The 22,835-nt window shown below is 39.4% G+C and overlaps 1 protein-coding gene across 1 annotated transcript; it reads left to right on the forward strand.

Annotated features, from left to right (window-relative positions):
• The first annotated feature begins 500 nt into the window (after positions 1–500).
• Positions 501–19,884, forward strand: POPDC3 (popeye domain containing 3). The gene is made up of 4 exons (XM_066373575.1): positions 501–969; positions 15,745–16,475; positions 17,727–17,835; positions 19,418–19,884. Exons 2-4 carry the CDS (start codon positions 15,991–15,993, stop codon positions 19,697–19,699), a joined length of 876 nt encoding a protein of 291 aa, XP_066229672.1. The 5' UTR covers positions 501–969; positions 15,745–15,990; the 3' UTR covers positions 19,700–19,884.
• Positions 19,885–22,835: the final 2,951 nt, after the last annotated feature.

Raw genomic sequence — 22,835 nt, forward strand, 5'->3', positions numbered from 1 at the left:
AGTTTTTGCTCTCAGTTCCAGAATCAATTAAAGGAGGTTAATTTTATCATTTGTATGAATTACTTTTGCAGTTATTCTGAGGACCAATAAATGTTTGTTCTTGGTATCACTATCACCAACATATGATAAAAGGGTGTTCAGAGAAGGGAGGACATGGAAATCCTGGAAGAAGTTGTGTATTTCACTGCTCCCTCATTAAATTACCCCAAAACAAAATAAGACTTCACTAATTTCTTAGAAGAAAAAAACTCATTTCATGTTTGCCTTAAATTGCATGCACTTGGCTTATTACCGTTTTGAACTTTTTTTTCATCGTTTGCATTTTTTTTTTATGATTGTCTATGATCTTTATCCAATTGCTTTTTTGAGATGTTCGCTGATTTAAATCAACATATCAACCTTTATCTTTCCTATACATCCAATATCGCCGCGCCATCTGGTCATATATCTCATTTAGCGTCTGGTGCGTCGCAAGGGAAAGGGTAGAAGAGTGAGAGGACAGATTTACAGTTGCTTTTTATCCCAATAGTCAACTCCATCGCTCTCCGCTTAGTGTAACAGCGAGTACCAGGTTTACTTTAGAACCCTGAGCAGCGTTCACTCCGAACCGGTCTTTGCAAACTTTATCCGCAGCGGCCACTAGGTTCATCAGCCGTGCTGTAACGCGGGGTCACGGAGCTTGCTCCCGGAGGCTGGGGATGCCCGGCCAGCGGCGGCAGCCTCCCCGCCCTCCGCAGCGTCCCGGGGCGCGCGTCCGTGTCCGTGCCCCGCCGGCCGCGCGTCGCGCCGCTCTGAAGCTGCCTGCCGGCTTTCCCTGTGCGCCCGCGCGTGGGGCGAGCGCCCGCCGGGCAGTAAGCAGCGCGAGCCGGGCGCCAGGGGCTTTGGGGCCGGCCAGCAGGGCCCAGAGCGCCGGCCGGGCCACCTCTACCGGCACGAGGCAGAGGCTCTGCGCGGGGCCGGGAAGGAGAGGTAAGAACCGGACCATGGGGCCGCGGTGGCTGCCGTCTTCCCGGAGCTGTCCGCGCCCTGGCACCTCGAGGCGCTTGGGGTAACTTTGCCCGCCCAGCTTCTGCCCCGACCCCGCCTGGGAATGGGAGCTGCGAGGACGCCGACCCCCGGGAGCGGCGGCGAGGCACAGGCGCCCTGCCCGGCTCAGGCCAACGGCAGCCCGGGGGCCGGCGGCGCCACTCACATCGGGCGTCCGAGGGTCCGCTGCCGCGGTTTTCGCGCATGCCGGCCTCTGGGGCTGGAGCGGTCTTCAGAGGCGATCTTCTGTTCCCACGCTTGTCCCAGGCACCTTTGGAGTCCAAAGAAAAAGGCCGGATTTTCAAGGGAGAAAAGCTGGTCCGAGGGGACTTAAAAATCTTAGGTTTTACCTTGGGGAACTCGTGCAGTGTAACTGGGAGTTTCCTGTCCCTCGTCTGTAATGGGCCTGAATAGGGTTAAGGACACTGATTTGGCTGATTTAGGACGAGAAAGCTGCCTCATCAAAGGTGACTTGACCTACTTTTTCTATTTAGAGATCCCCCTGCCTAAATGGAAGGGAGGAAAGGAGGGAAGGGAGAAAGAAGGGAAGGGGGGAAAAAAATTGAAAATTACCAAATTACCTCTTCACGCAGGTCTATTTCAGAGGTATACATGTTGAGGGTCAGAATTTTAGGAAGAGATTAAAAGCATAGAATCAAAATGCAGGCGGATTTAACGCAGGCCTACCAGAAGCGCGCTCTGGGCCCCGACTTCTGAAGGGCCCTGCAAACCCCAACTTTGTGCTTTTTTCTAATTAAGAATTACATGAAAACAAAATATTTATATAAAAAAAACAAAAATTGGACCTCTTTTCACATTTGCAAAGTGAGGATCCTGGAGGAAGTTTGTCTTTTTTTTTTTTTTTTTTAATTGGTTTGAGACAGAGCTAGAAAGAGAAACATCAATTTATTGTTCCATTCATCCACGGATTCACTGATTGATTTTTTTTTTTTTTTTTTTTTTTTTTACAGAGACAGAGAGTCAGAGAGAGGGATAGACAGGGATAGACAGGAACAGAGAGAGATGAGAAGCATCAATCATCAGTTTTTCGTTGCAACACCTTAGTTGTTCATTGATTGCTTTCTCATATGTGCCTTGACCGCGGGCCTTCAGCAGACTGAATAACCCCTTGCTAGAGCCAGTGACCTTGGATCCAAGCTGGTGAGCTTTGCTCAAACCAGATGAGCCCGTACTCAAGCTGGCGACCTCAGGGTCTCGAACCTGGGTCCTCTGCATCCCAGTCCGATGCTCTATCCACTGCGCCACCACCTGGTCAGGCTGATTGATTCTTATATGTGCCTTGACCCAGGATTGAACCCCCTGCCTAAGCATATAGGGATGATGTCTAACCAGCTGAGTTACCTGACCAGGGCTGAGTCTCTTTTCTTCCTCAAGAAAATGTGTTTGTCTTTTGAAGAATTTGGGATACTAACATTAATTGAAATCTAGAGTAAGGCATTATTCATCCTAAAGCTTTATACACATACACTGGGAGACATAGTTGAGTTTCTTTTATCTAATCAGTCTCTCAAAAAAGCTGAATCACTGTGCATCCTATGCTTCTAAATGGTGACATTGTGTGCTATTAAATAAAAATGTGTTATGGGAAACCAAAATCCCCATGCTTCTTACCACAAGAATGACTAACAGGGTTGACACACTGGAGCATTCATGTTTGTTTATTTTGTAACAGTCTGCAGAAAAGATCAAGACCTGTTATGAAGCAGATGCTATAGTATATGAGCATAACAACACCTAAGCAACATGGCAGTTGAGAAGTTTCAAAACTGCTTTGTAAACTATCTATGATAGATTTGCAAGCCTGCAAATTGCAGTTGAAATCATTTTTTTGTAATCATGGTTGTTGGTCAGCTGGGATTATGATTTGTAGAGAGCAAATAAGAATTTACAAAAGTGTATTGAGTCATTAAATAGATTTTTTAAAGGAAAGGGAGAAAAAAATTTTTAATCTAAGAGAATGTTTTAAAGCAAAAGTTATAATAGGCATTTACTAAGTTAAATAAATAACCAAAAGTTCCTAACGTAAAGTCTCTGTGGATCTTCCTCAAACCCAGAGAATTCAGGGAGTGATTCTTAGAGACCTAAAGTATGAGACCTCAGAATAATAACCCCTAGTGGCTCGCACACACACTGTGAAATTGGGGGACAAGAGGTTAACTTCTATAAAGATAAGCAACTGGCTGAGCCCATGGAAGAATCTTCATCTCTTTCAGCCTCGGTTTCCATTCTGAACAATGCTGATAATACGAATTAGGTTGCAGAGTTGTGACTCCTAAATGGGTTATTGTATGGAAGACGTAGCGTCTCCCACGAAGTAACAGGACAGCTAATCTTAGTTCTCATGTCCTCCTTAGTATGTATTTCTTGTTTATTGACTGAAAAAACTGTAGGATGAACAGGTTACAGTTTTGACTTTAAATATCAAAATCTGTGTCGAAATCTTGATAATTTTTGAGTATGAGTAATGGGTATGTGAGGATTTGATATATAGTATTTTCTCTGGGGTTTTTTTGTTTGTTTGTTTGTTTTCTGAAGCTGGAAACGGGGAGAGACAGACAGACTCCCGCCTGCGCCTGACCAGGATCCACCCGGCACGCCCACCAGGGGGCAACGCTCTGCCCACCAGGGGGCGATGCTCTGCCCCTCCCAGGGGTCCCTCTGTTGTGACCAGAGCCACTCTAGCGCCTGGGGCAGAGGCCACAGAGCCATCCCCAGCGCCTGGGCCATCTTTGCTCCAATGGAGCCTCGGCTGTGGGAGGGGAAGAGAGAGACAGAGAGGAAGGAGAGGGGGAGGGGTGGAGAAGCAAATGGGCGCTTCTCCTATGTGCCCTGGCCGGGAATCGAACCCGGGACTTCTGCACGCCAGGCCGACGCTCTACCACTGAGCCAACCGGCCACGGCTTCTGTTTTTATATATGTTTAAATTTATTCATCAGAAAAAAAATTGTGTGACTCTAAAAAAAACCCCACATTATAATATGCATTTATAATTTTGCATTTCATTTTAAATTACAGTTTAAAATTTTTTTTTATATAGACTGGAAAGATAAACACAATTATATATATATATAGTGGTGGGTGAGGAATGGAACTAGAAGCAATCCATGGTGATCTTCAAATTTTTGTGGAATTTTTTATTATAAAACAAAAAAAACGATAATGTTGATATTTGTGAATCCTTATTGGGCTCATGGATTTTTATTATATTTGAAAAGTTTGTATATAAAACTTCAAACTGTTATAAAATCACTTTGTTGTTTTATAAAATTATAAAAATGGAAAGTAATTCAGATATATACAGAAAAAGTAAAAGTAGTATCTCAGAATCCAAATATAGCCATCCTTAACATTAAATGAAGATTATTCTGTACATCTTTCTTTGCATTCATACAAATAGAATGATAACAGACACATTAATATGTAATGTGCTACTCCAAAGATACATAAAATGTTTTTGGTTTCTTTCTTTTTGATCTTTGATAGAAGTTCTAAATAGCAACCTTGTTTGCATTTTGATCTTTAATACTTAAGACTGTATTTTAAAATATAGCATGTATTTAAAAAATTAGTATACAACAGCTGACTTTAAATGTGTTTAAAATAGCTTTTATTTATTTGTACATAAGAAATATTTTTAGCTATTTAAAATAGACCTCATAATTTGAAACTAGGCTTAAATGTCACCATTTGAATTTCACTAAAATGCAAACTCCCTGAGGGCAGGGATTTATAAAGTTATTGCATATATTAATAACATTTTCCTGGCCATTTAAAAGTTAATGATACAGTCAGTTATGCTATAATACTTGTTTTGAAAACAAGCATCATTCCAATGCAATTGAAATATTAGGGAACAATTTGAGCATAGGGTGAATTTTGCACTTGCTTATTATGCATGATTTACTCAGAAATACATACTAAACTGCAGCTGGCAGACTTGAGTCATGTAGGAATACACAAAAAGCAAACATACCCACACCTCAGGCGTCTACCAGTACTGTGGTTTACGGTGTGTTATCCTGAAAGATTGTGTTTTGCTGTTCTTTTGCACATGTGAACTTTTCCAAGTTCACAGTCATTGAGCATCTCAAGAATGTTTACAAGTCTTGATTCAAAAATGTGTGACAAAGGAAAGCTTCAGTACTGAAGAGAGCTTGAAATACTCAAACATTTTAAGAGAATCATGAGAATATGTGGCATTTCCTGAGCAGCAGGAATAAGGGAATAATCCACATTGTGGATTAAGACAGGAAACATCACAAAAATAAAAGAAACATGTATGGCTGGAACAACTTCATGTTTTGCAAAGTCAAACAACAAGAAAGAAATAGAAGAAATGAAAAGAAATAGAAGAAATGAAAAGAGTGTTAAGCATATGAATTGAGCAATCTTTCTCACAGTCAGAGTGAAAGCTCCTGTCTCTGTACAGACTCCTTGAACGAAATTGCCACATCCTACAGAAGTGCTCGTTTCAGCATTAGCGGTGGCTGGTTTGGTGGTTTTAAACATCGCTGACCTGATGTGTGGTCCACCTGGTTATTTAGCCAGAAAGAAACTAGAAAAGATTATAGACAGTTAGCAAGTATATATTAACTTATTAGATATGCTTGCCAGGAAGGAACATGAGAACTTAACTAAAATAAACACAGAAAGAGTGAGTTCATTTGCTGAATATAGGTCACTTGGAGGAGAAGGAAATGAAGGTGACTCATATCAAGAAAAGACTGTTTCATGTATCCATGAATCCACTTCTGTTGGCATCTTTCATCTGGAGCCTCTGGTGAACTTACTGCATGGCATAATAGCAGCGGATCCAAAGTCAATGGCTTCCTGGTTGTCCCTTTAGCCATTTCCAGGGTATGGAGAAATCAGAAAAACTTGAAGTAGAGCACAGGGATTATTTAACTAAAGCAATCAAATGGCAAGTTTGAGAAAGATTTACTGCTATTTCTTCAAATTAAGAATTATAGAGCGCTGATGATTCAACCTAGGATCCACCCTTTCCCCTCTGTCGCTCGAAAAATGTAATTTTGTAAGAGGACATTTAAATTTACTGAAGGGAGAGAAAACAAGAATGGAGTTGATTTGCCCTAGTAAATCCATATTTAGATTGAAACTGTACATGAAGCAGTATGTTATGGTGGTTGAGAGAGCAGGTATTGCATCTGCCTGCCTGGCAATGAATCTGGGCTCTACCATTTGTAAATCCAGGCAACCAGTTTAACTTCCCTACAGCTCAGTTTTTCTCATCTGTGAAATAGGGACAATAAAACTACCTAGTTCAAAACTTGTAAGGAGTAAATGATGTAATATTTTAAGATTCTTAGAAACGTGCCTGGCACATAGTAAGCAAGTGCTCAGTAAATGTTAGATGCTGGTAAATATATACATAGTAGCCACAGTAGTGGTAGTAGTAGTAATAGTGCTCTATAAGGACTAAGAATATGGCAACTAGATACTGCATTTCCCTTTGCTCAATTCATCTGAACTTAGTGTAGTCTCACAATTCAAGAATCACAGAGCTATTTGTTTTGAGTTTCTGTATGCTGTCTTTTGTGTGTTAGTCTCTGGATGTGTCTGAAATGTCAAGTATCTGCCCTATATATATGGCTCAGTTTTATAAAGAACTGACTAAACTGAAAGTCCACCAAAGAAACATGGTATTCCAGGAATTTTGGAGGTAATAAATTTGTGGTGTTTTAAGTGACTAAGTTTATGATAACAAACTTTGTAACAAATTACCACAAACTTGTTTTGAATGACATAACTATTTTTTACATTGCCCATGTGTCTAAATGGTTAACACTCTTGGGGCCACCTGACTGCATGAAAGGAAAACCTCTAAAGTGGTACTGGGAACCACAGTGAATTCAAGTGTGATTCCCAGGGCCTCTCAATAGTGTCTTGTTTTCCAGAGAACCATTCTCACCTAATTTTCCTGATTTAAATCTAGGAAGGAATAAGTGTCTTCTGCTCCATGGACCTGTATTCCAAGTCCATCATAAAATATAGATTTTTAGATTAATGCAAAGGCTCATATTTAATAAGTACTCATAATTGTCTATTTGTTTTTTATTGCTTTGTAACAAATCACCAAAACTTAGTCACTTAAAACACATTGATTATCTTACAGATTTTGTGGGTCAGGAATCCATGCATGGCTGAAGTGGATCTTCTGCTCAGGGCCTTACAAGCCTGCAGTCCAGGTGTCAGCCATGCTGCTACACTCTTCATTTGGAATCCAGGGTCCTTTTCCAAGCTTTGAGGAGGCTGGTAGAATTCAGCTCCTTGTGGTTGTAGGACTGAGGTTCCCCATTATCTTGGTAACTGTTGGTTGGGGTCTTTTAGCTTACAGAAATCGCTTGCAATTCCTTGCCTTGTGGCCCCCACAGGCAGTTCACAACATGGCGTTTGCTTTCTAACAGGTCAGGAGAATATGTCTCTCTACTTTCCAGTCCCTCTCCATCTTATAGTGGAGTCATATATAACAACATAATCACAGTACCATTTGCCATATAATGCTATCTAATCAAGGGAAGATCTGTCCCATCCCATTCACAAGTTTTGCCCACACTCAGGGGAGGGAATTACAGGAGGTATGCACCAGTGGGGAGGAATGTTGGACACTATCTTAGAATTCTTCCTACCACAGTATGTGATAAAGTGAAATATTGAACATGGCTGGAGATAATTAAATGTGACTTTGTCTGAGAAGAGAGAATCAGAGAAGTCCAGCATAGCCTCTAGGCATGTTATCTAATTTCCTTGAGTCTCAATAAAAGCCAAGCTCCCATTGGTATGGAAGCTCAGAGGTATACACCAGCCTAGGAAGCTAGTGGTGCATGAAAAGACACATGCAGTGTGTGAAAACAAAGGCCCCTGTGGACCCTATGGAATCCGGAAAGCCACAATCCAATCTCTGATGCGAAATTTAAAAGATTGTCTAGGATTTTCAGTGTATTCCATGAAGTATCATTAGAAGATGAAATGAGAAAATGAAACCACATAATATAATTGCTTGGGAAAATTGAATTCTAAGACAAAAAGAAAAAGTAGGATAAAGGCCAAGAGCTATAGTGGGGTTGCCCATCTATGTAGGCAGACATCAGGTGATGACATCTATTCCTTGGATAACATCTGACTGACTGTAACAAGTGAATATTGTAGCCGGTATCATTTACATTTATATCAACTTTCTGTTCTTAATCATAATTCCTCCATATTTATACATTATACATTATATAGATATATAACTGCACAGCATCATGCCAAGTCTTTTCATTTCCTTTCTCTGTTGCTTGAAAGATTCTAAACCAGCATTGTCCAAGAGAAATAATAATATAAGCCACATATGCAATTTTAAATTTTCCAATAGGAGCATTAAAATTGAGAAGAAATGGGCAAAATTAACTTTACTAATGTTTTCTTTAATCCAGTATTTCCAGAACATTATCATTTAAACATATAATCAATATAAAAATTATTAATGACATATTCTTTATCTTTGTGCTAAGTCTTTGAAATCTGTTGTGTACAACACATCTCAATTCAGATGAGCCACATTGCAAGTTCTCAACTGCCACATGCAGCTAATGGCTACCATACTTGACAGCACAACTCTAAAGTTATCAGAGTCCTCTGACCATGGGCATTTAACTTTCAGTCTCATTTCTCTCCGTACCCATTTTCTAATCTTGCCGACCACAGTCTTTATTCATTGTTGTCCTATATAATATAGTAACTTTTAAATATATGCCTATCCTTCTTCTTTCCTTTTGCTGTGAATTCTAGACCAAGACAAATGGTCTAACACTGACTCTCCCTTTCTTCTGATTTCTTTCTGAACTTTGGGATCCCGGCAATTCCAAAATGTCTTTAACCCTTCTCTGTTCCGTTGTCTCTGTAGAGAGACATCTTTTAAGTTCTTCCTCAGAGTCTAATAAAGACATTACTTTTATTTCTTTTTAACCCTACACCTAAGGCATTGATTCAGGTATTGGTCATCTCTCACTTGGGCATCCTGACTTATTAACCTGCTTATTCCAAAACTATTCCAAACACTGTTTTTCTATCTGAATGTTGTTATCCTTATCAGTCAGTGAACATTTATTGAACACTCACCATTCTAGACAGAGAGCAATTCTAAGTATATACATGATGGGGTTGTAAGTTTATAGCTGTTCAAATGGAAAATAATACAATAATTAATAAAAATACAAGAATAAACTCTGTGGTTTGTGTACTCACAGCCGTAAACCTACTTTTGCCCCACCCTGTATATTATCCACATACATACCAATTAATTAAGCTGATACTTTTAAAATACACATACTCTCAATGATTATTTCTTTTTTTTTTAATTTTTTTACAGGTACAGAGAGAGAGTCAGATAGAGGGATAGATAGGGACAGACAGACAGGAACGGAAAGGTATGAGATCAATCATCAGTTTTTCATTATGACACCGTAGTTGTTCATTGATTGCTTTCTCAGATGTGCCATGACTGTGGGCCTTCAGCAGACCGAGTAACCCCCCGCTCGAGCCAGCCACCTTGGGTCCATGCTAGTGAGCTTTTTGCTCAAGCCAGATGAGTCTGCGCTCAAGCTGGCAACCCTGGGGTCTCGAACCTGGATCCTTCCGCATCCCAGTCCAATGCTCTATCCACTGCGCCACTGCCTGGTTAGGCTATGTTTATTCCTTTTAAAAAGTTACCTGAATATACTCCAACTGAGAAAATAAACAAATCATGACATAAAATACATATAAAACTAGATAATATAATGTATCTATAACATACATTATATACTTTATACATTATATTTTATATCCATCAATATAACATAATGTATGATGGAAACCTATAGACAGATAATGAAGGCCATAAAAACCTGGAGTGTGGAAGGTGCACTTCAGGCCACTGTGTTAAGGAAAGGCTACTGCAAAATATCTACAAACCTTGAGCTGTCTTGGAAGGGTGAGTGGTTAGGAAGGAAAATGCTTCCTCACCTGAGCAAAACAGAAATGAGAACACACAAGGAGAAAATGTGCCTTTCCAAGCCCTAAAAATAAGGATTAAAATCCAGATGCTTTACAGAGTTTTCTGGTGTCTCTCAACCCTGCTCTCCTTTCCTGTCTTTTAGTTTATTAGTTCTGAACCCTGGCTTCACATCCAAATCCCTGATAAGTTTGTGAAAAAGATGTCAGTGCCGGGTCCCAACATGGGTCTTAGGTAATTAATTAAACCACCTCTAGAGTTGGGCTCCAATCAGAGACCTGCTCTTAACACCTGCAGTCTTGATTCAGTTCTGCCACTCCATTCAATATTTTGACCCATATCTGGAGTAATCTTCTATTCCACATAAAACCATGTTATTTTGGAGATAAAGGGACCTTTATTATTTTGCCCAACCTTTCATTTTACCACTGAGGAAACAGGTCTAGAAATAGTAAAATCACATAGCTGTTTAGTGGTATAGCTAAGACTGAAAGCCTTCTCTAAGTGGTAATGCGAAATGGACCAACTACATAACAGAATGGTATGCTAACACTGGTACTACAGCCATAGACAGACAACTAAGGATCAAAGAGCAATGCACTGAGTAATCAGCCTAGAAATACAGCCCAGAGGTCAACCAGGAGTGGACAAAGCTGAGGTCCTGCAAACAAGTAACAATAATTCAGAGACCATTCAAAACTACATAAAATAATGGCTCTCAAACATCAGTGTACATAAGAATCAACTGGGAACTTCTTAGAAATTCATCTTCCTGGGTCCCTTCCTGGCTCAGCAGTTGTGCAGTCGAGCCAGGGAAGGGTCATTTTTAACAAGCCACCCAAGTGATTCTGATATAAGTGATTTAAGGGCACCTGCCAGGAAGCACTAAAGTCTAACCTAAGGTTTAGAAGATTGTTGGATTGTTGATGGCTTCCAATAACTGGCTTCTTAGCACTTGGAAAGTGAAAACTGGAGGGTGGGTGGGTTATGGGTCTGCACCTACCAATAATAGGAAGTCGGGACACAAAGTAAGGAAAAATAATAGAGATCATCCCTGCAGGAATAAATAAACTTAGAATTTATTAACTGAAAGATAGATAGCAGCCAAAAGTGCCCATTCGTATTTCTGTCTTTAAGTGTAATCCCCTGGGGGAAAGAAATTTTTTAAAACTATTTTCTCTGAATGGCTCAGCTCTATCACATACAAGCTAACAAGTAGAGTAATGCTACTTCTGTTATTTAAAAATTTGCCAAGAATTTTTAGAATGTATCTTCTTATATGGATCTTCCAGCACCCTTTAAAGTGGACAGAGTAGGTGATGTTACCTCTCTTTCACTGATGAATAAACATTCCTGAGTTCCTCTAAGAAGCAGGGAGAAAACTAAAAGCCTACATTCTCTAAAACCTGGTTCTGTGGAAGCAGAATGAAGTAGTTTAGACTGTAAACTTCAGAGCCAGGCAGACCTGGATGGAATCTTAGTTCCAATATGAACAATGTGACCTAGAACAATTTATTTATTTTCTCTGAGTTTCAGTTTTCTCATCTGTAAGATGGATATAATAGTGCCTTCCTCATAAAGTTGTTGTGAAGATTAAGTGAGACAACTTTTTAAACATGTCTGGCACATAGTTGCTGAATAAGTGTCCCTGCTTGAGGATAAGTAGAGAAAGTCAGCTTTAAGTAAATGATTATTTTGGGTATGGAACACATACCAAAGTTGGGGTCTGATTCTAGTTAATGAGAAGAATAATGAAGGAATTTTGATTTTCTGGGTTGCCTGGCAACCACAACTAACTCAATACCACAAGTTCCCAAAGTAGTTTTTAATCAGATCAGTAAATCCACTGCTTTACTTATGGGGCTCAAGGTTATAAGAAGACAAAAGGATTCCTCTCTGAATTTGAAGTTGTGCCAGAAAAAATAAGTAATGTCCTGTCCTAACTCCTTCATGTCTTTGTACTGAATTGTCTTGGATGTTGGTGACAGAAGACGTTAGGCCATCCATTCAATTGTGTTGAGACTGAGAATCCAGAAGGCAGAGTGCTTGTGCCTTTACACCAGTGATTTTTCTACCGTTGCACTGTAAAAAAAATTAAAACACTCAATACTTGACTATTTAGTCAGAGGCACTGACCTCTTTTCCCTTTGTCAAATGAAAAAAAAATAACAGCCAACACTACAATAGCCGTCCAGTGTGAATGAATCAAAATTATGCCTATTTTTGTGTGTATGTCAGATTGGCAAAAAATATACTTTGGGGGGTATAATTGGTTTATGTGTGCCATGAGATGGAAAAGGTCAAAAATTGCTGCCCTACACCAATGTAGCCAGTCAATGGCCATTGAGTGCCAGGAGTTAGAAATACAAAAACACTTCTCTTTGTCCCTTAAGAATTTCAAAATCTAGGACAGGAAATTAGTCCATGTGGAAGAATAATGAAGCAAATCATTCCATGAGTGGCTTTCCATGCCTTTGCCCCTGGCAGTATTCTAAGCATTATGGACTGAGCTGTACAAGTGGATATAGCAGGTCTTAAATACCCACTGTTAGGATTATGCTGACAAACCAGTTGGGAAGAATATCCTACTTTGGTTTCCTCTGTTAATATCAGATTGACGGTCTTGAAAGGAGGCGTTAGCTGATGGAGAGGCATGAAGCTGAGCAGCGAGGGTCCTGAGCTTCCACCCTCTGTGGTGACTTCCTGCCTCTGCTACCTGAAAAGCATGTGACTTCACCAACCTTGTGCCCTGCTTTTCTCATTTGTAAGCTGGCCATGATGATTTAGATCCTACCTCTCGTGACAACCAGTGTGGTGCAATTAGATAATAAATGTACAAGTTCTGAACAGATCAGAGCCATTTCTGAGCTAATCTTCATCAGTTTACCACTAAGTTTTCATCACACTTCTTTGATCCTCCTTGTACCTTCCTTACATTTCCTTATTCTTTTATAGAACTACTCAGCATCTTAAAATTTAAAAAGAAAAAGGTGAGCGCTGGAATTATTGTGTTTATTTGCATTTCAGTTTGCCTCCATCATTTGTATCTTCGTGTGCTAACTTCCTATGTAGGGAAGATCGATTGTTTTGCTTAATATATCCGTTGTGCCACATTGGCATTCCGGTGTTTATTTAGCCCCCAAAACATGACTTAAGGCCTACAGGCCTATAGCAGCTGGTTGATGAATCCTAACGTTCCTGTAGCACTGTGGGCACATACCAAAGGAACACTCATGCTCATCACCTGCCCCTGTCAGTTCTTCCTCTTCTAATAAAGTGCATCTGTTTTGGTGACTGAATAAAAACACACCAAGAGGAGAAAGGCTGGGTGTGGAGCAAGGTAATCAGGGCAGTGATGCAGTATCAAGGATCAAGGCAGCTTGGTAACAGTTTATGGAAACAGAGGCCAGCTGGAAAGCACCCGCCAGAGTTCCTCTTATCTTCGTAGAGGGTCACACTCCTGGAATGTACGTGGCCCAGTATATCCCCCAGTCAAGATTTTAAGGGGATAAGATATTCATTAGCTCCCATCTAAACTGTCACAAATGGTTTACATGGTCTTTCCCCATTACAGTCATTTTAACATTTTGTCAAGGATTATAAATTTTTAAGGAAGGTCAAACCAAAGTTCAGTGCTCTTTAATATTGGCTTTAGTGGCTATGTTTGGAATCCTGAGGGAGTGATTAATTGAAAATACCCTACTTTTTAAAAGCAAAACAGCAGGGAGATTAAGATTTGCAGTCTGGTTATTTCAGTTCTCACTACTCATTGTTATTATTTTTTTTAAAATTTAATTATCCAGTAGTATATAATCCTGTGTTTTATTTAAAAGAGGAAAAATTAAACATGTTCAAGGTGCTGGTCTATCTTCAACCTCAACATCTCAGCGTTGGGAGGAAGTGATAATTAAGGGATGCAGAATGATTGAAGTGTATTTGAAAGCAAGTTGAGTAAAACAACAATATCACTAAGTTATAGGTCTATATTGTTGTTTTAGTTATTATTATTATTATTTGCTTTTAATGGTTTACCTGGTAGCGTTCATAAAGTCATTACTTGCTGAGAAAAGAATCCGTGTTCAAGATGAAAAATCAGAACTTCAACAACAGCAATATCTTTTTCTGTTTTTAGTTCTGTAGATGATTACACTGTTCCTTTTTTAAAGCTTCAGCTAAGTCATTTTTACTTCTCTATGTATATTTTTTCAATGAAACAAAATCTGTGATACCTGATATTTTATTAACAAGTGTTCTAGAAATACTCTGTCTCAAAAATACACTAAATATAGCACACAAGTTCAAGGGTTGGTTTTGAATGTTAATTATAACTTTAAAAAATCAATCTAATGAATGCTTCACATTGAAACCTTCAGTTGTTAAGAAACCTGGTGGTAAATGATACACATCCTACAGCTCTGACATTATGGTTAAATCTTGGTTAAATATGTGACTCAGATCACATATTAGCATTTTTACCATATGGCTGAAAGGGTAGAGAATATATGTGTAGGGGAACAAGTTGGTGACATTTTGACCATCTGGTAAATAAATATGCCAGTAGCAGGAATTTTAATATTTATTTAATTATATGGATGCAACCTTTAATCTGAAATAGCCTCTAATACAGGAAAGTAGAACTGAATTTATATTTCTCAAATAATTTTTATCTAACTCACAATACATTTTACAGTCTACTATGTGCTCTTAAAATCTGACATCAATTACATGTTTATGTTTATGTTTACTTATTTATTAGGGCTCATTAAAGTGCCTAACTGGAAATATCTTCCAGGAGAGGCCACATGAAGGGATCCCGCACACAGGCTCAAGTGCTGAAGTTCTGCTCTGCCGCCCACCACTGTGTGGTTTGTGGTAAACTACTTGGCCTCTCTGAGCCTCAAATTCTTCATCTGTAAAGAGTGAATAACATGTTGTCAAATAGTATCTCTCAAAGTGTGGGTCATGGGGGGCCATAGATTGATTCATCAAAATCATATGAGAAACTTGATCTAAATACCAACACATAGCCCCTGCCCCAGAGGAGATTCTAAGTCAGTATATCTTGGAAACAGTCTATGAATCTGCACTTTTAGTCACTGTCCCAAGTGATTCTGAGGTACACTGAATCACTGTTATGGAAAGTAGCTGGTTATAGCTGTTAGCTCCCTTTAAAAAATGTAGTTAGCTAATCCTAATAAATACTAAAATGTCTGTTAATAATTTAATGTTATTAGGAAGCCTAATGCTAAAAATATACATTTCATATCCTAGAAATTTAACACTTGACAGCACTGGTTTTTAAAATATTCCAACTTAATTGAAAATGATAGTTCATCTTGAATGAGTAATACTGATAATTCATTAAATATATGTCTCTTTTTTTTTTTTTTTTTTTTTTTAAATAAATTTTTATTAATGGTAATGGGATGACATTAATAAATCAGGGTACATATATTCAAAGAAAACATGTCTAGGTTATTTTGTCATTAAATTATGTTGCATACCCCTCGCCCAAAGTCAGATTGTCCTTCGCCACCCTCTATCTAGTTCTCTGTGCCCCTCCCCCTCCCCCTAACTCTCCCCCTGTCCTCCCTCCCCCCACCCCTGGTAACCACCACACTCTTGTCCATGTCTCTTAGTCTCATTTTTATGTTCCACCTCAATTCTCCTTGTTTAATCAGACACTTTTTTTTCTTGCACAGGAAACCACGTTCGTGGACTAGATCTAAATCAGGAGCCCAGATGAACTTACAGAAGCTGGCATGGGATTCTTAGTCTTTCAAGATCCATACATACCAAACCCGTAATCACCACAATCCCAGTGTCGGGCTTTCTCTGGTTTTGTGAGGATTTAGCAAAATTCGGATGAAGGAAAAGCAAGGAACTTAATTAGTGACTTCGCTATCATTTAATATCAATGGAAAAGTGAGCCAGACGGCAGTACAGTCATGGAAAGAAATTCAAGTTTATGGAAGAACCTAGTAGATGAACACCCAATCTGCATAAACTGGAAACAAGAGGCCGAAGGAGCCATTTATCATCTTGCCAGTATTTTATTTGTAGTAGGTTTCATGGGTGGCAGTGGATTCTTCGGACTTCTTTATGTCTTCAGTTTGCTGGGGTTGGGTTTTCTCTGCTCTGCTGTCTGGGCTTGGGTGGATGTCTGTGCCGCCGACATGTTTTCCTGGAATTTTGTGCTCTTTATTATCTGCTTCATACAGTTTGTTCACATTGCGTATCAAGTGCACAGCATAACCTTTGCCCGAGAATTCCAACTGTTGTACAGCTCGCTTTTCAAGCCTCTGGGGACGTCATTGCCAGTCTTCAGAACGATTGCTCTGAGCTCTGAAGTGGTTACTTTGGAAAAGGAGCACTGTTATGCCATGCAGGGGAAAACCTCCATTGATAAACTTTCTCTGCTTGTATCAGGAAGGTTTGTACTCTTGGTGCTTGAATGTCTTTCTTCTATTAATTATTAGCTTGTCTTCCTTTGTACTACATTTTCTATCTCAGCATAGCATAGTCCTGGGTGGCATTTACCACCATGAAGCATGAGAAAGCCCCTGGCACATGGGTTATGGACATAGGCATTTAGAGGCCATAGTATTATTTACCTGCTAGAACCTTATTATTTCTACTTAGAAATCAAAGGTATGAATTGGTTTATCTGGATATATTGTCTTTCCAAGCTAATTACTGAAAGTCAGAAGAGGATGATGCTGGCTTGGATTAATTAATGCAGTACTTATGTTGTCATGCAAAGTATTTTAAATAGACTCAGACAGGGCATTCTTTTAAGTAACGAAGAATATTCCACTTTATAATGATCAATTCTTCAGTAATTTCCAGCAATTCCAGCAATTGCCCATTTGGTAGAAGCGAGGTAGGGGCACCTCATTTTATATACGCATATATACACACACAGTTGACCCTTGAACCACACGGGGGTAGGGACACTACCCCGCACAGTCACAAATTCATGTATAACTTTTGACTCTCCAGAAACTTTACTGATAGCCTACTGTTGACCAGAAGCCTTACCCATCACTTAAACTACTGGTTAACACATATTTTGCATGTTATATGTATATATACTGTATTCTTACAATAAAGTAAGCTAGAGAAAATAAAATGTTATTAAGAAAACCATAAGGAATAGAAAATATATTTACAGTATTTATTGAAAAAAACTGCTCATATGTGGACCTACACAGTTCAAACCTGTGTTGTTCAAGAGTCAATATTATATATATATATAAATATACATGTACACACACACATGCACACACACACACACATACTTTGAAAACAAAATTTGGGGGAGGAAACTGATTATGTTATTTAAAAGATTAAGTATTTAATTTATAGGGATACTCCTTTATATTCTTCGGTGATCTACTTAATTTAAAATTTGACTCAGTGCACTGAAACTTTTTATTTACATGTAATATACATGTGTAAATGGATACACATCATAAATATACCACTGGATGAATTTTTCCCAATATTCCAGAATCCTAACTGTGTGAGAAACATCAATACATGAATGTTACACAAGGTTTGTCACTTATTGTAATGTATGAATTTAATATTTTGCTCTGCAAAATTTTAATAGCTAAAAAGGTCATCAGTTATGTGTTGGCTTTCTCCTTCCTCATAAATGCTGTTCTTTGTGTTTGGGTAGGATCAAAGTGACAGTGGATGGCGAATTTCTACATTACATTTTCCCCTTCCAGTTCCTGGATTCTCCTGAATGGGACTCGCTGAGACCCACAGAGGAAGGCATTTTCCAGGTAAAGGAATATGAGCACACGTTGACCACAGCCTATTCCAAACAGATAAACTAAACACAACAGCAGCCTGACCAGGCGGTGGCGCAGTGGATAGAACATTGAACTGAGATGCGGAGGACCCAGGCTCAAAACCCCGAGGTTGCCAGCTTGAGCATGGGCTCATCTGGTTTGAGCACAGCTAACCAACTTGAACCCAAGGTCACTAGCTTGAGCAAGGGGTCACTTGCTCTGCTGTAGCCCCCCCCCTTCCTGTCAAGGCACATATGAAAAAGCAATCAATGAACAACTAAGGTGCTGCAACGAAGAGTTGATGTTTCTCATTTCTCTCCTTTCCTGTCTGTCTGTCCCTCTCTCTGTCTCTCTCTGTCTCTGTCACAAAAAACGAACAAACATAAAACAGCAGCAGGTGACAGAGGAATAATTTATATTTAACTTTGGAATATACTATGCAGCATGCGTGTCTCCCCCAAGCATTTGGACAGTTGTTGATTATTATGTTATAAAGGTCCAGCAAAAGGAGAAGAGTGGATATTTCAGAGGACAGAAAGGAGTCCAGGAGAAATATTCTGTAATTTTTATTTTTGCTTTACTGCATATATGGAAATTAAAATTTAATTGAGACTTGACAGTACACTAAACTCTGTCACTGTGACTGTTTAGAAAAAACACCAGGAACAAAGAATCTGCCCTTATTAAAAAATAAATGATTTTACTGTCTCTCCCTGTTTCCAGCTTCAGAAAAATGCAAAAAAAACCAAAAAAATAAATAAATGATTTTTCTAATTTAAAATTTTAAATGCTGATGGATTACAGTTTTTTTCTAGCAACAAAATGCTAAACTTCCTGTTCCTCTGTTGCCACATATGATAGTTTAAAAAGATAATCAGAGTATTATGATATATACTGTTTTCCTATGAACATGTAACTTACAATGCATGTAATGTGTACAATTTGTACAAATACCAACTCATATACATATGCAGAATAGGTAAATAAATTCTATTTTGTGCTATTGAAACTGGATTAAGGTCAAAGGTCCACAGTCCTCAGGACTGGCTTGGAAATATTTCACATTAGCTAACTTTATTATATTTTAGTATAGGTAACTCTCACTTCAATAAAATGCTAAATATAGATATCTGAACTTAGAAAACAGATAAGTTGGAGATGGGCACTGTGTTGTGACAATTCATGTTAAAATCATATATAATAATAAGTTTTATAGTTTCTTTTTGTATTTTTTGCAATATGTTTTTGGTCAGTGGGCTTTTTAACCTAAAAAAACAGAAGGGAAATGCTTTTAAAATTTGGGGCACAGCCTAATCTGCAGTGGCGCAGTGGTTAAAGCGTCGACCTAGAACGCTGAGGTCGCCAGTTCAAAACCCTGCACTTGTCTGGTCAAGGCACATATGGGAGTTGATGCTTCCTGCTCCTCCCCCCTTTCTCCCTCTCTCTCTCTTTCCTCTCTAAAATGAATGAATAAATAAATAAATAAATAATTTGGGGCACAAAAAACGTGGCAGAACTTTTCTCGCTCCCTAATCTTTGTTTATATGTGGTTTTATTTATTTATTTATTTTAGGTAACCCTCACAGCAGAAACTGATTGCCGATATGTATCTTGGAGGAGAAAGAAATTATATTTGCTCTTCGCTCAGCATCGTTACATCTCCCGCCTGTTTTCAGTTTTAATTGGCAGTGACATTGCAGATAAACTCTATGCCTTGAATGACAGGGTATATATAGGGAAAAGTTCTCACTATGATATTCGGTTACCCAACTTCTATCAACTTTCAAGTCCTGAGAAGCCCAGATCACCCCTAATAGGACATTTTCAGAATTCCAGACAATATTGTGATAAATGACATTAAAGTCTGAAATATTATCATTGTAAAAAAAAGACTCACTTCAACATTCCCCTGATGAAATAGCAAAAGACAGAAAATTGAACTCCCTCATATTTTTATAAATCAAACTCAGAGGCAAGACACCATTGCCAGCTGTTTTATTCATCTCAACTTCTGCGTTGTGAATAAATTTTGCCAAGTTTTCTGTATTTCTTATTTGAATAAGTGGGTGGAGGAGGATGAGTATGGGCACTTTGTCCTTTTCTACATCAGAATTAGGAGAATGAAATTTTGCATTTTCAAGTTTTGCCTCAGATTTATTCAAATCTGTTGTCTTGCCTACTATGGAGTTAGGCATGGCTTCCCTAGAAACAGCCCGTGAGTGCTCTCAGCAGGAGAGTGGGTTGATGTGCAAACACATCAGTGTTTCCAGAATTCACTTTCTGCTGCAATCTCTGATGAAAGCAAGATATATTATTGTGGCGGGTAGCAATATTTATTTTAAATGTGAAGTTATTGAATATGACTAGAAAGTAAGATAAATGTGAGATGATAATATGCCCATCTTGAAGACTGTCCTGTTACTACACACCATTCATCTGCTTAATCTTTACAATAACATATTTTAAAAGAGGCACTTCATGGAAAACAAGAATGAATAATAATTGCTGAGTAAAAAGAATACCTGTGAACAAAGAGTAGAAATGTTATCCAGCATCTTTATGCCACATGTTCAGCAGAAAGGGAAAACGTGAGTGGTGTGACCGGGCCATGGGGGACTCGTAGCAAATAAGGTGGTCAGCCTTATGGCCATTCCTTCAGCTTTGTAAAGAAGAGTTTAAGAAGGAGACAGACTCCAATCCCTATTTTGGAAAACTGGTTTTTTGAACATCAGATGTAGGCCATGTTCTTTGGTAGAAAGATGTATCATCATAAATGTAACAAATGTGTATTGAGCACCTACTATGGCTCCAGGTGCTGACCTAGGCGGTAAGGATACATCAGGTACCTGGCAGAGGTCCCATTCCTCACAGAGCTTACATTCTGGGGTGAGGAAGACAGATAATAAATCAGAAAAACCTAGGGTTAGAAAGAGGGAGGTCTGTCACTGCAACAATGAACTACTCGGAGACCAGATGACCTGCTCCGAGGGGCCGAGGGGAGGCAACTGCCCCAGTCAGCAGACCAAAAGACTGAAGTCCCATCCCCAGCCTTCCTCAGATATTTATTAGCAAGTACAAATAACTCAAGCAGACAGCTGGTGTTTTCAGAGGGTGAAGTAAAGGACAAGGAACATGCTGACTTCTGATCTCTGTTCTGAGTGCCTGAATATATTCCATATTACTGAATCTTATCCTGCTGTTTTACTGTTTCCAGTATGGGCCAGAGAGGCCTCTGGACTCTGGTCCGCTCAGGGCTTTTGCCCGAGGGTGCCTCGCTGTCCCTGATTATTGTCCTAACTCTGCATGTTTACATAGCAGAGGTCCGTGGGGAAAGATAACTCAGGAAAGATGGACAGGGAGGGGCATTGCAATTTAATAGGGTGGTAGAGGAAGGCCTGAGTGAGAAGGAATGAAACCTGAAGAAGGTGAAGGAACGACCCATACAGATATCTGGGGAAAGAGTGGTCTGGGAGAGAGGAGAGCCCAGGAGAAGGAAGGCCTGCAGGGATGAGCAACAGCAGCCAGAAGGTCAGTGTGGCCAGAGCAGAATCAGCACTAGGGAGAGAAGGCCAGGAGGTGATTTGGGGCAGATTGGATGAGGCCTAGTAAGACATAGTAAGGGTTTTGACTTTTGTATTGAGAGTGACCAGAAGCCACTAGGGGGTTTTAAATAGAAGAGTAACGTGATCTGCCTTATGTGTGTTTTTGGTGTTTTGTTTTTCTTGATTTTAGAGATGAAAGGAGAGAGAGAACAAAACATCAATTTGTCATTCCACCCATTCCTTCTGCTGTTGGTTGATCCTTGCATGTGTCCTGAATGGGGATCAAACCCTCAACCTCTGCATGTAGGGACAATGCTCTAACCAACTGAGCTACCTAGTGAGGGCCTCTACCTTATGTTTTAATAGCATCACATGAGCTAGATTGCTGAGAATAGACTGGGAGAGAGGTGAGGAGACACAAAAGAGGACTTGGAAGGGGAGATCAGGGTTAAATGTGATATACCAACTAGACCCTGAGGTAAACGGAGGAGTCTAGAGTTCAAGAGAAAGATCTGGGCTAGAGATAAAGGTTGGAGAGTATTTCACACAGTGATATTTAAAGCCACGAGACTGGATGAGATGGCCAAGGGAATCAGCGTAGAGTCCGAAGAAAAATGGCCCAAAGACCTTCCCTTGCAGTTTCACTTTGTTAAGAGGACAGCGAGATGGGGACAAATCAGCAAGACATGAGTAGGAGCCCGCAATGAGGTAAGGAGAAAATCAGAAGTGTGGAATCCCTGAAGCCAAATGAAGAAAGTGTTTCAAGGAAAAAGGAGTGATGGACTGTCAAATATGGCTGACAAATGATATGAGGTCTGAGGATATACCATTGGGCTAAGCAGTATGCAGGTCTCTGGTGAACTTGGTAGGAGCAATTTTAGTGGAGTGATTAGGGACAAAAACTTGATTTAAGTGATTGAGGAGAAATGAAAAAAGAACTTGGAAGAGCAAGTATAAGTTTTTCAAGGACTTTTGATGTGACAAGAAATTGAACTGGACAGTAGCCTGAGCAGGAAATGAGATCAAGAGAGAGGATATTTTCATTGTTTTAAAGATAAGAGAAACAATGGCATATTGGTATGCTGATGGGAATGGTTCATAAAAAAAGGGTGAGTTGCTGGAGTGATGACCTTGAGCAGGCGAATGAAGATGGGATCCCGTGAGCTTAAACAGCAACATGGACAATTAATCATTAGTAAAGAGAGAAAGCAGAATACCCGGGAGGAAAATTGCTGGCAAGTGAGAGATGTGGCGAGAATTTGCAAACAAGTTCTATCATAGTCACTTCTATTTTCTCAGTGATCTAAGAAGCAAAGTCAGCAGAGAGGATGGGGGAAGTACTGGGATTATGTCAAGTACATTACTTTATCTGTAATGTTAGCATCCGCCATAAGTGGTACAATGTGACAAAAATCCGAATCATTAGTCTGGGTGAGCTACTGAGCTATT

The sequence above is a fragment of the Saccopteryx leptura genome, chromosome 3, assembly GCF_036850995.1.
Source record: "Saccopteryx leptura isolate mSacLep1 chromosome 3, mSacLep1_pri_phased_curated, whole genome shotgun sequence".
NCBI classification, from domain to species: Eukaryota; Metazoa; Chordata; class Mammalia; order Chiroptera; family Emballonuridae; genus Saccopteryx; species Saccopteryx leptura.

What these genes read in the sequence shown, in the direction of transcription:
- POPDC3 (XM_066373575.1), top strand. Translation starts at nt 15,991, where the DNA reads ATGGAAAGAAATTCAAGTTTATGGAAGAACCTAGTAGATGAACACCCA. An exon ending in TCTCTGCTTGTATCAGGAAG is followed by an intron (nt 16,476 to 17,726) that starts GTTTGTACTCTT and finishes GTGTTTGGGTAG; the next exon opens with GATCAAAGTGACAGTGGATG. An exon ending in CAGAGGAAGGCATTTTCCAG is followed by an intron (nt 17,836 to 19,417) that starts GTAAAGGAATAT and finishes TATTTATTTTAG; the next exon opens with GTAACCCTCACAGCAGAAAC.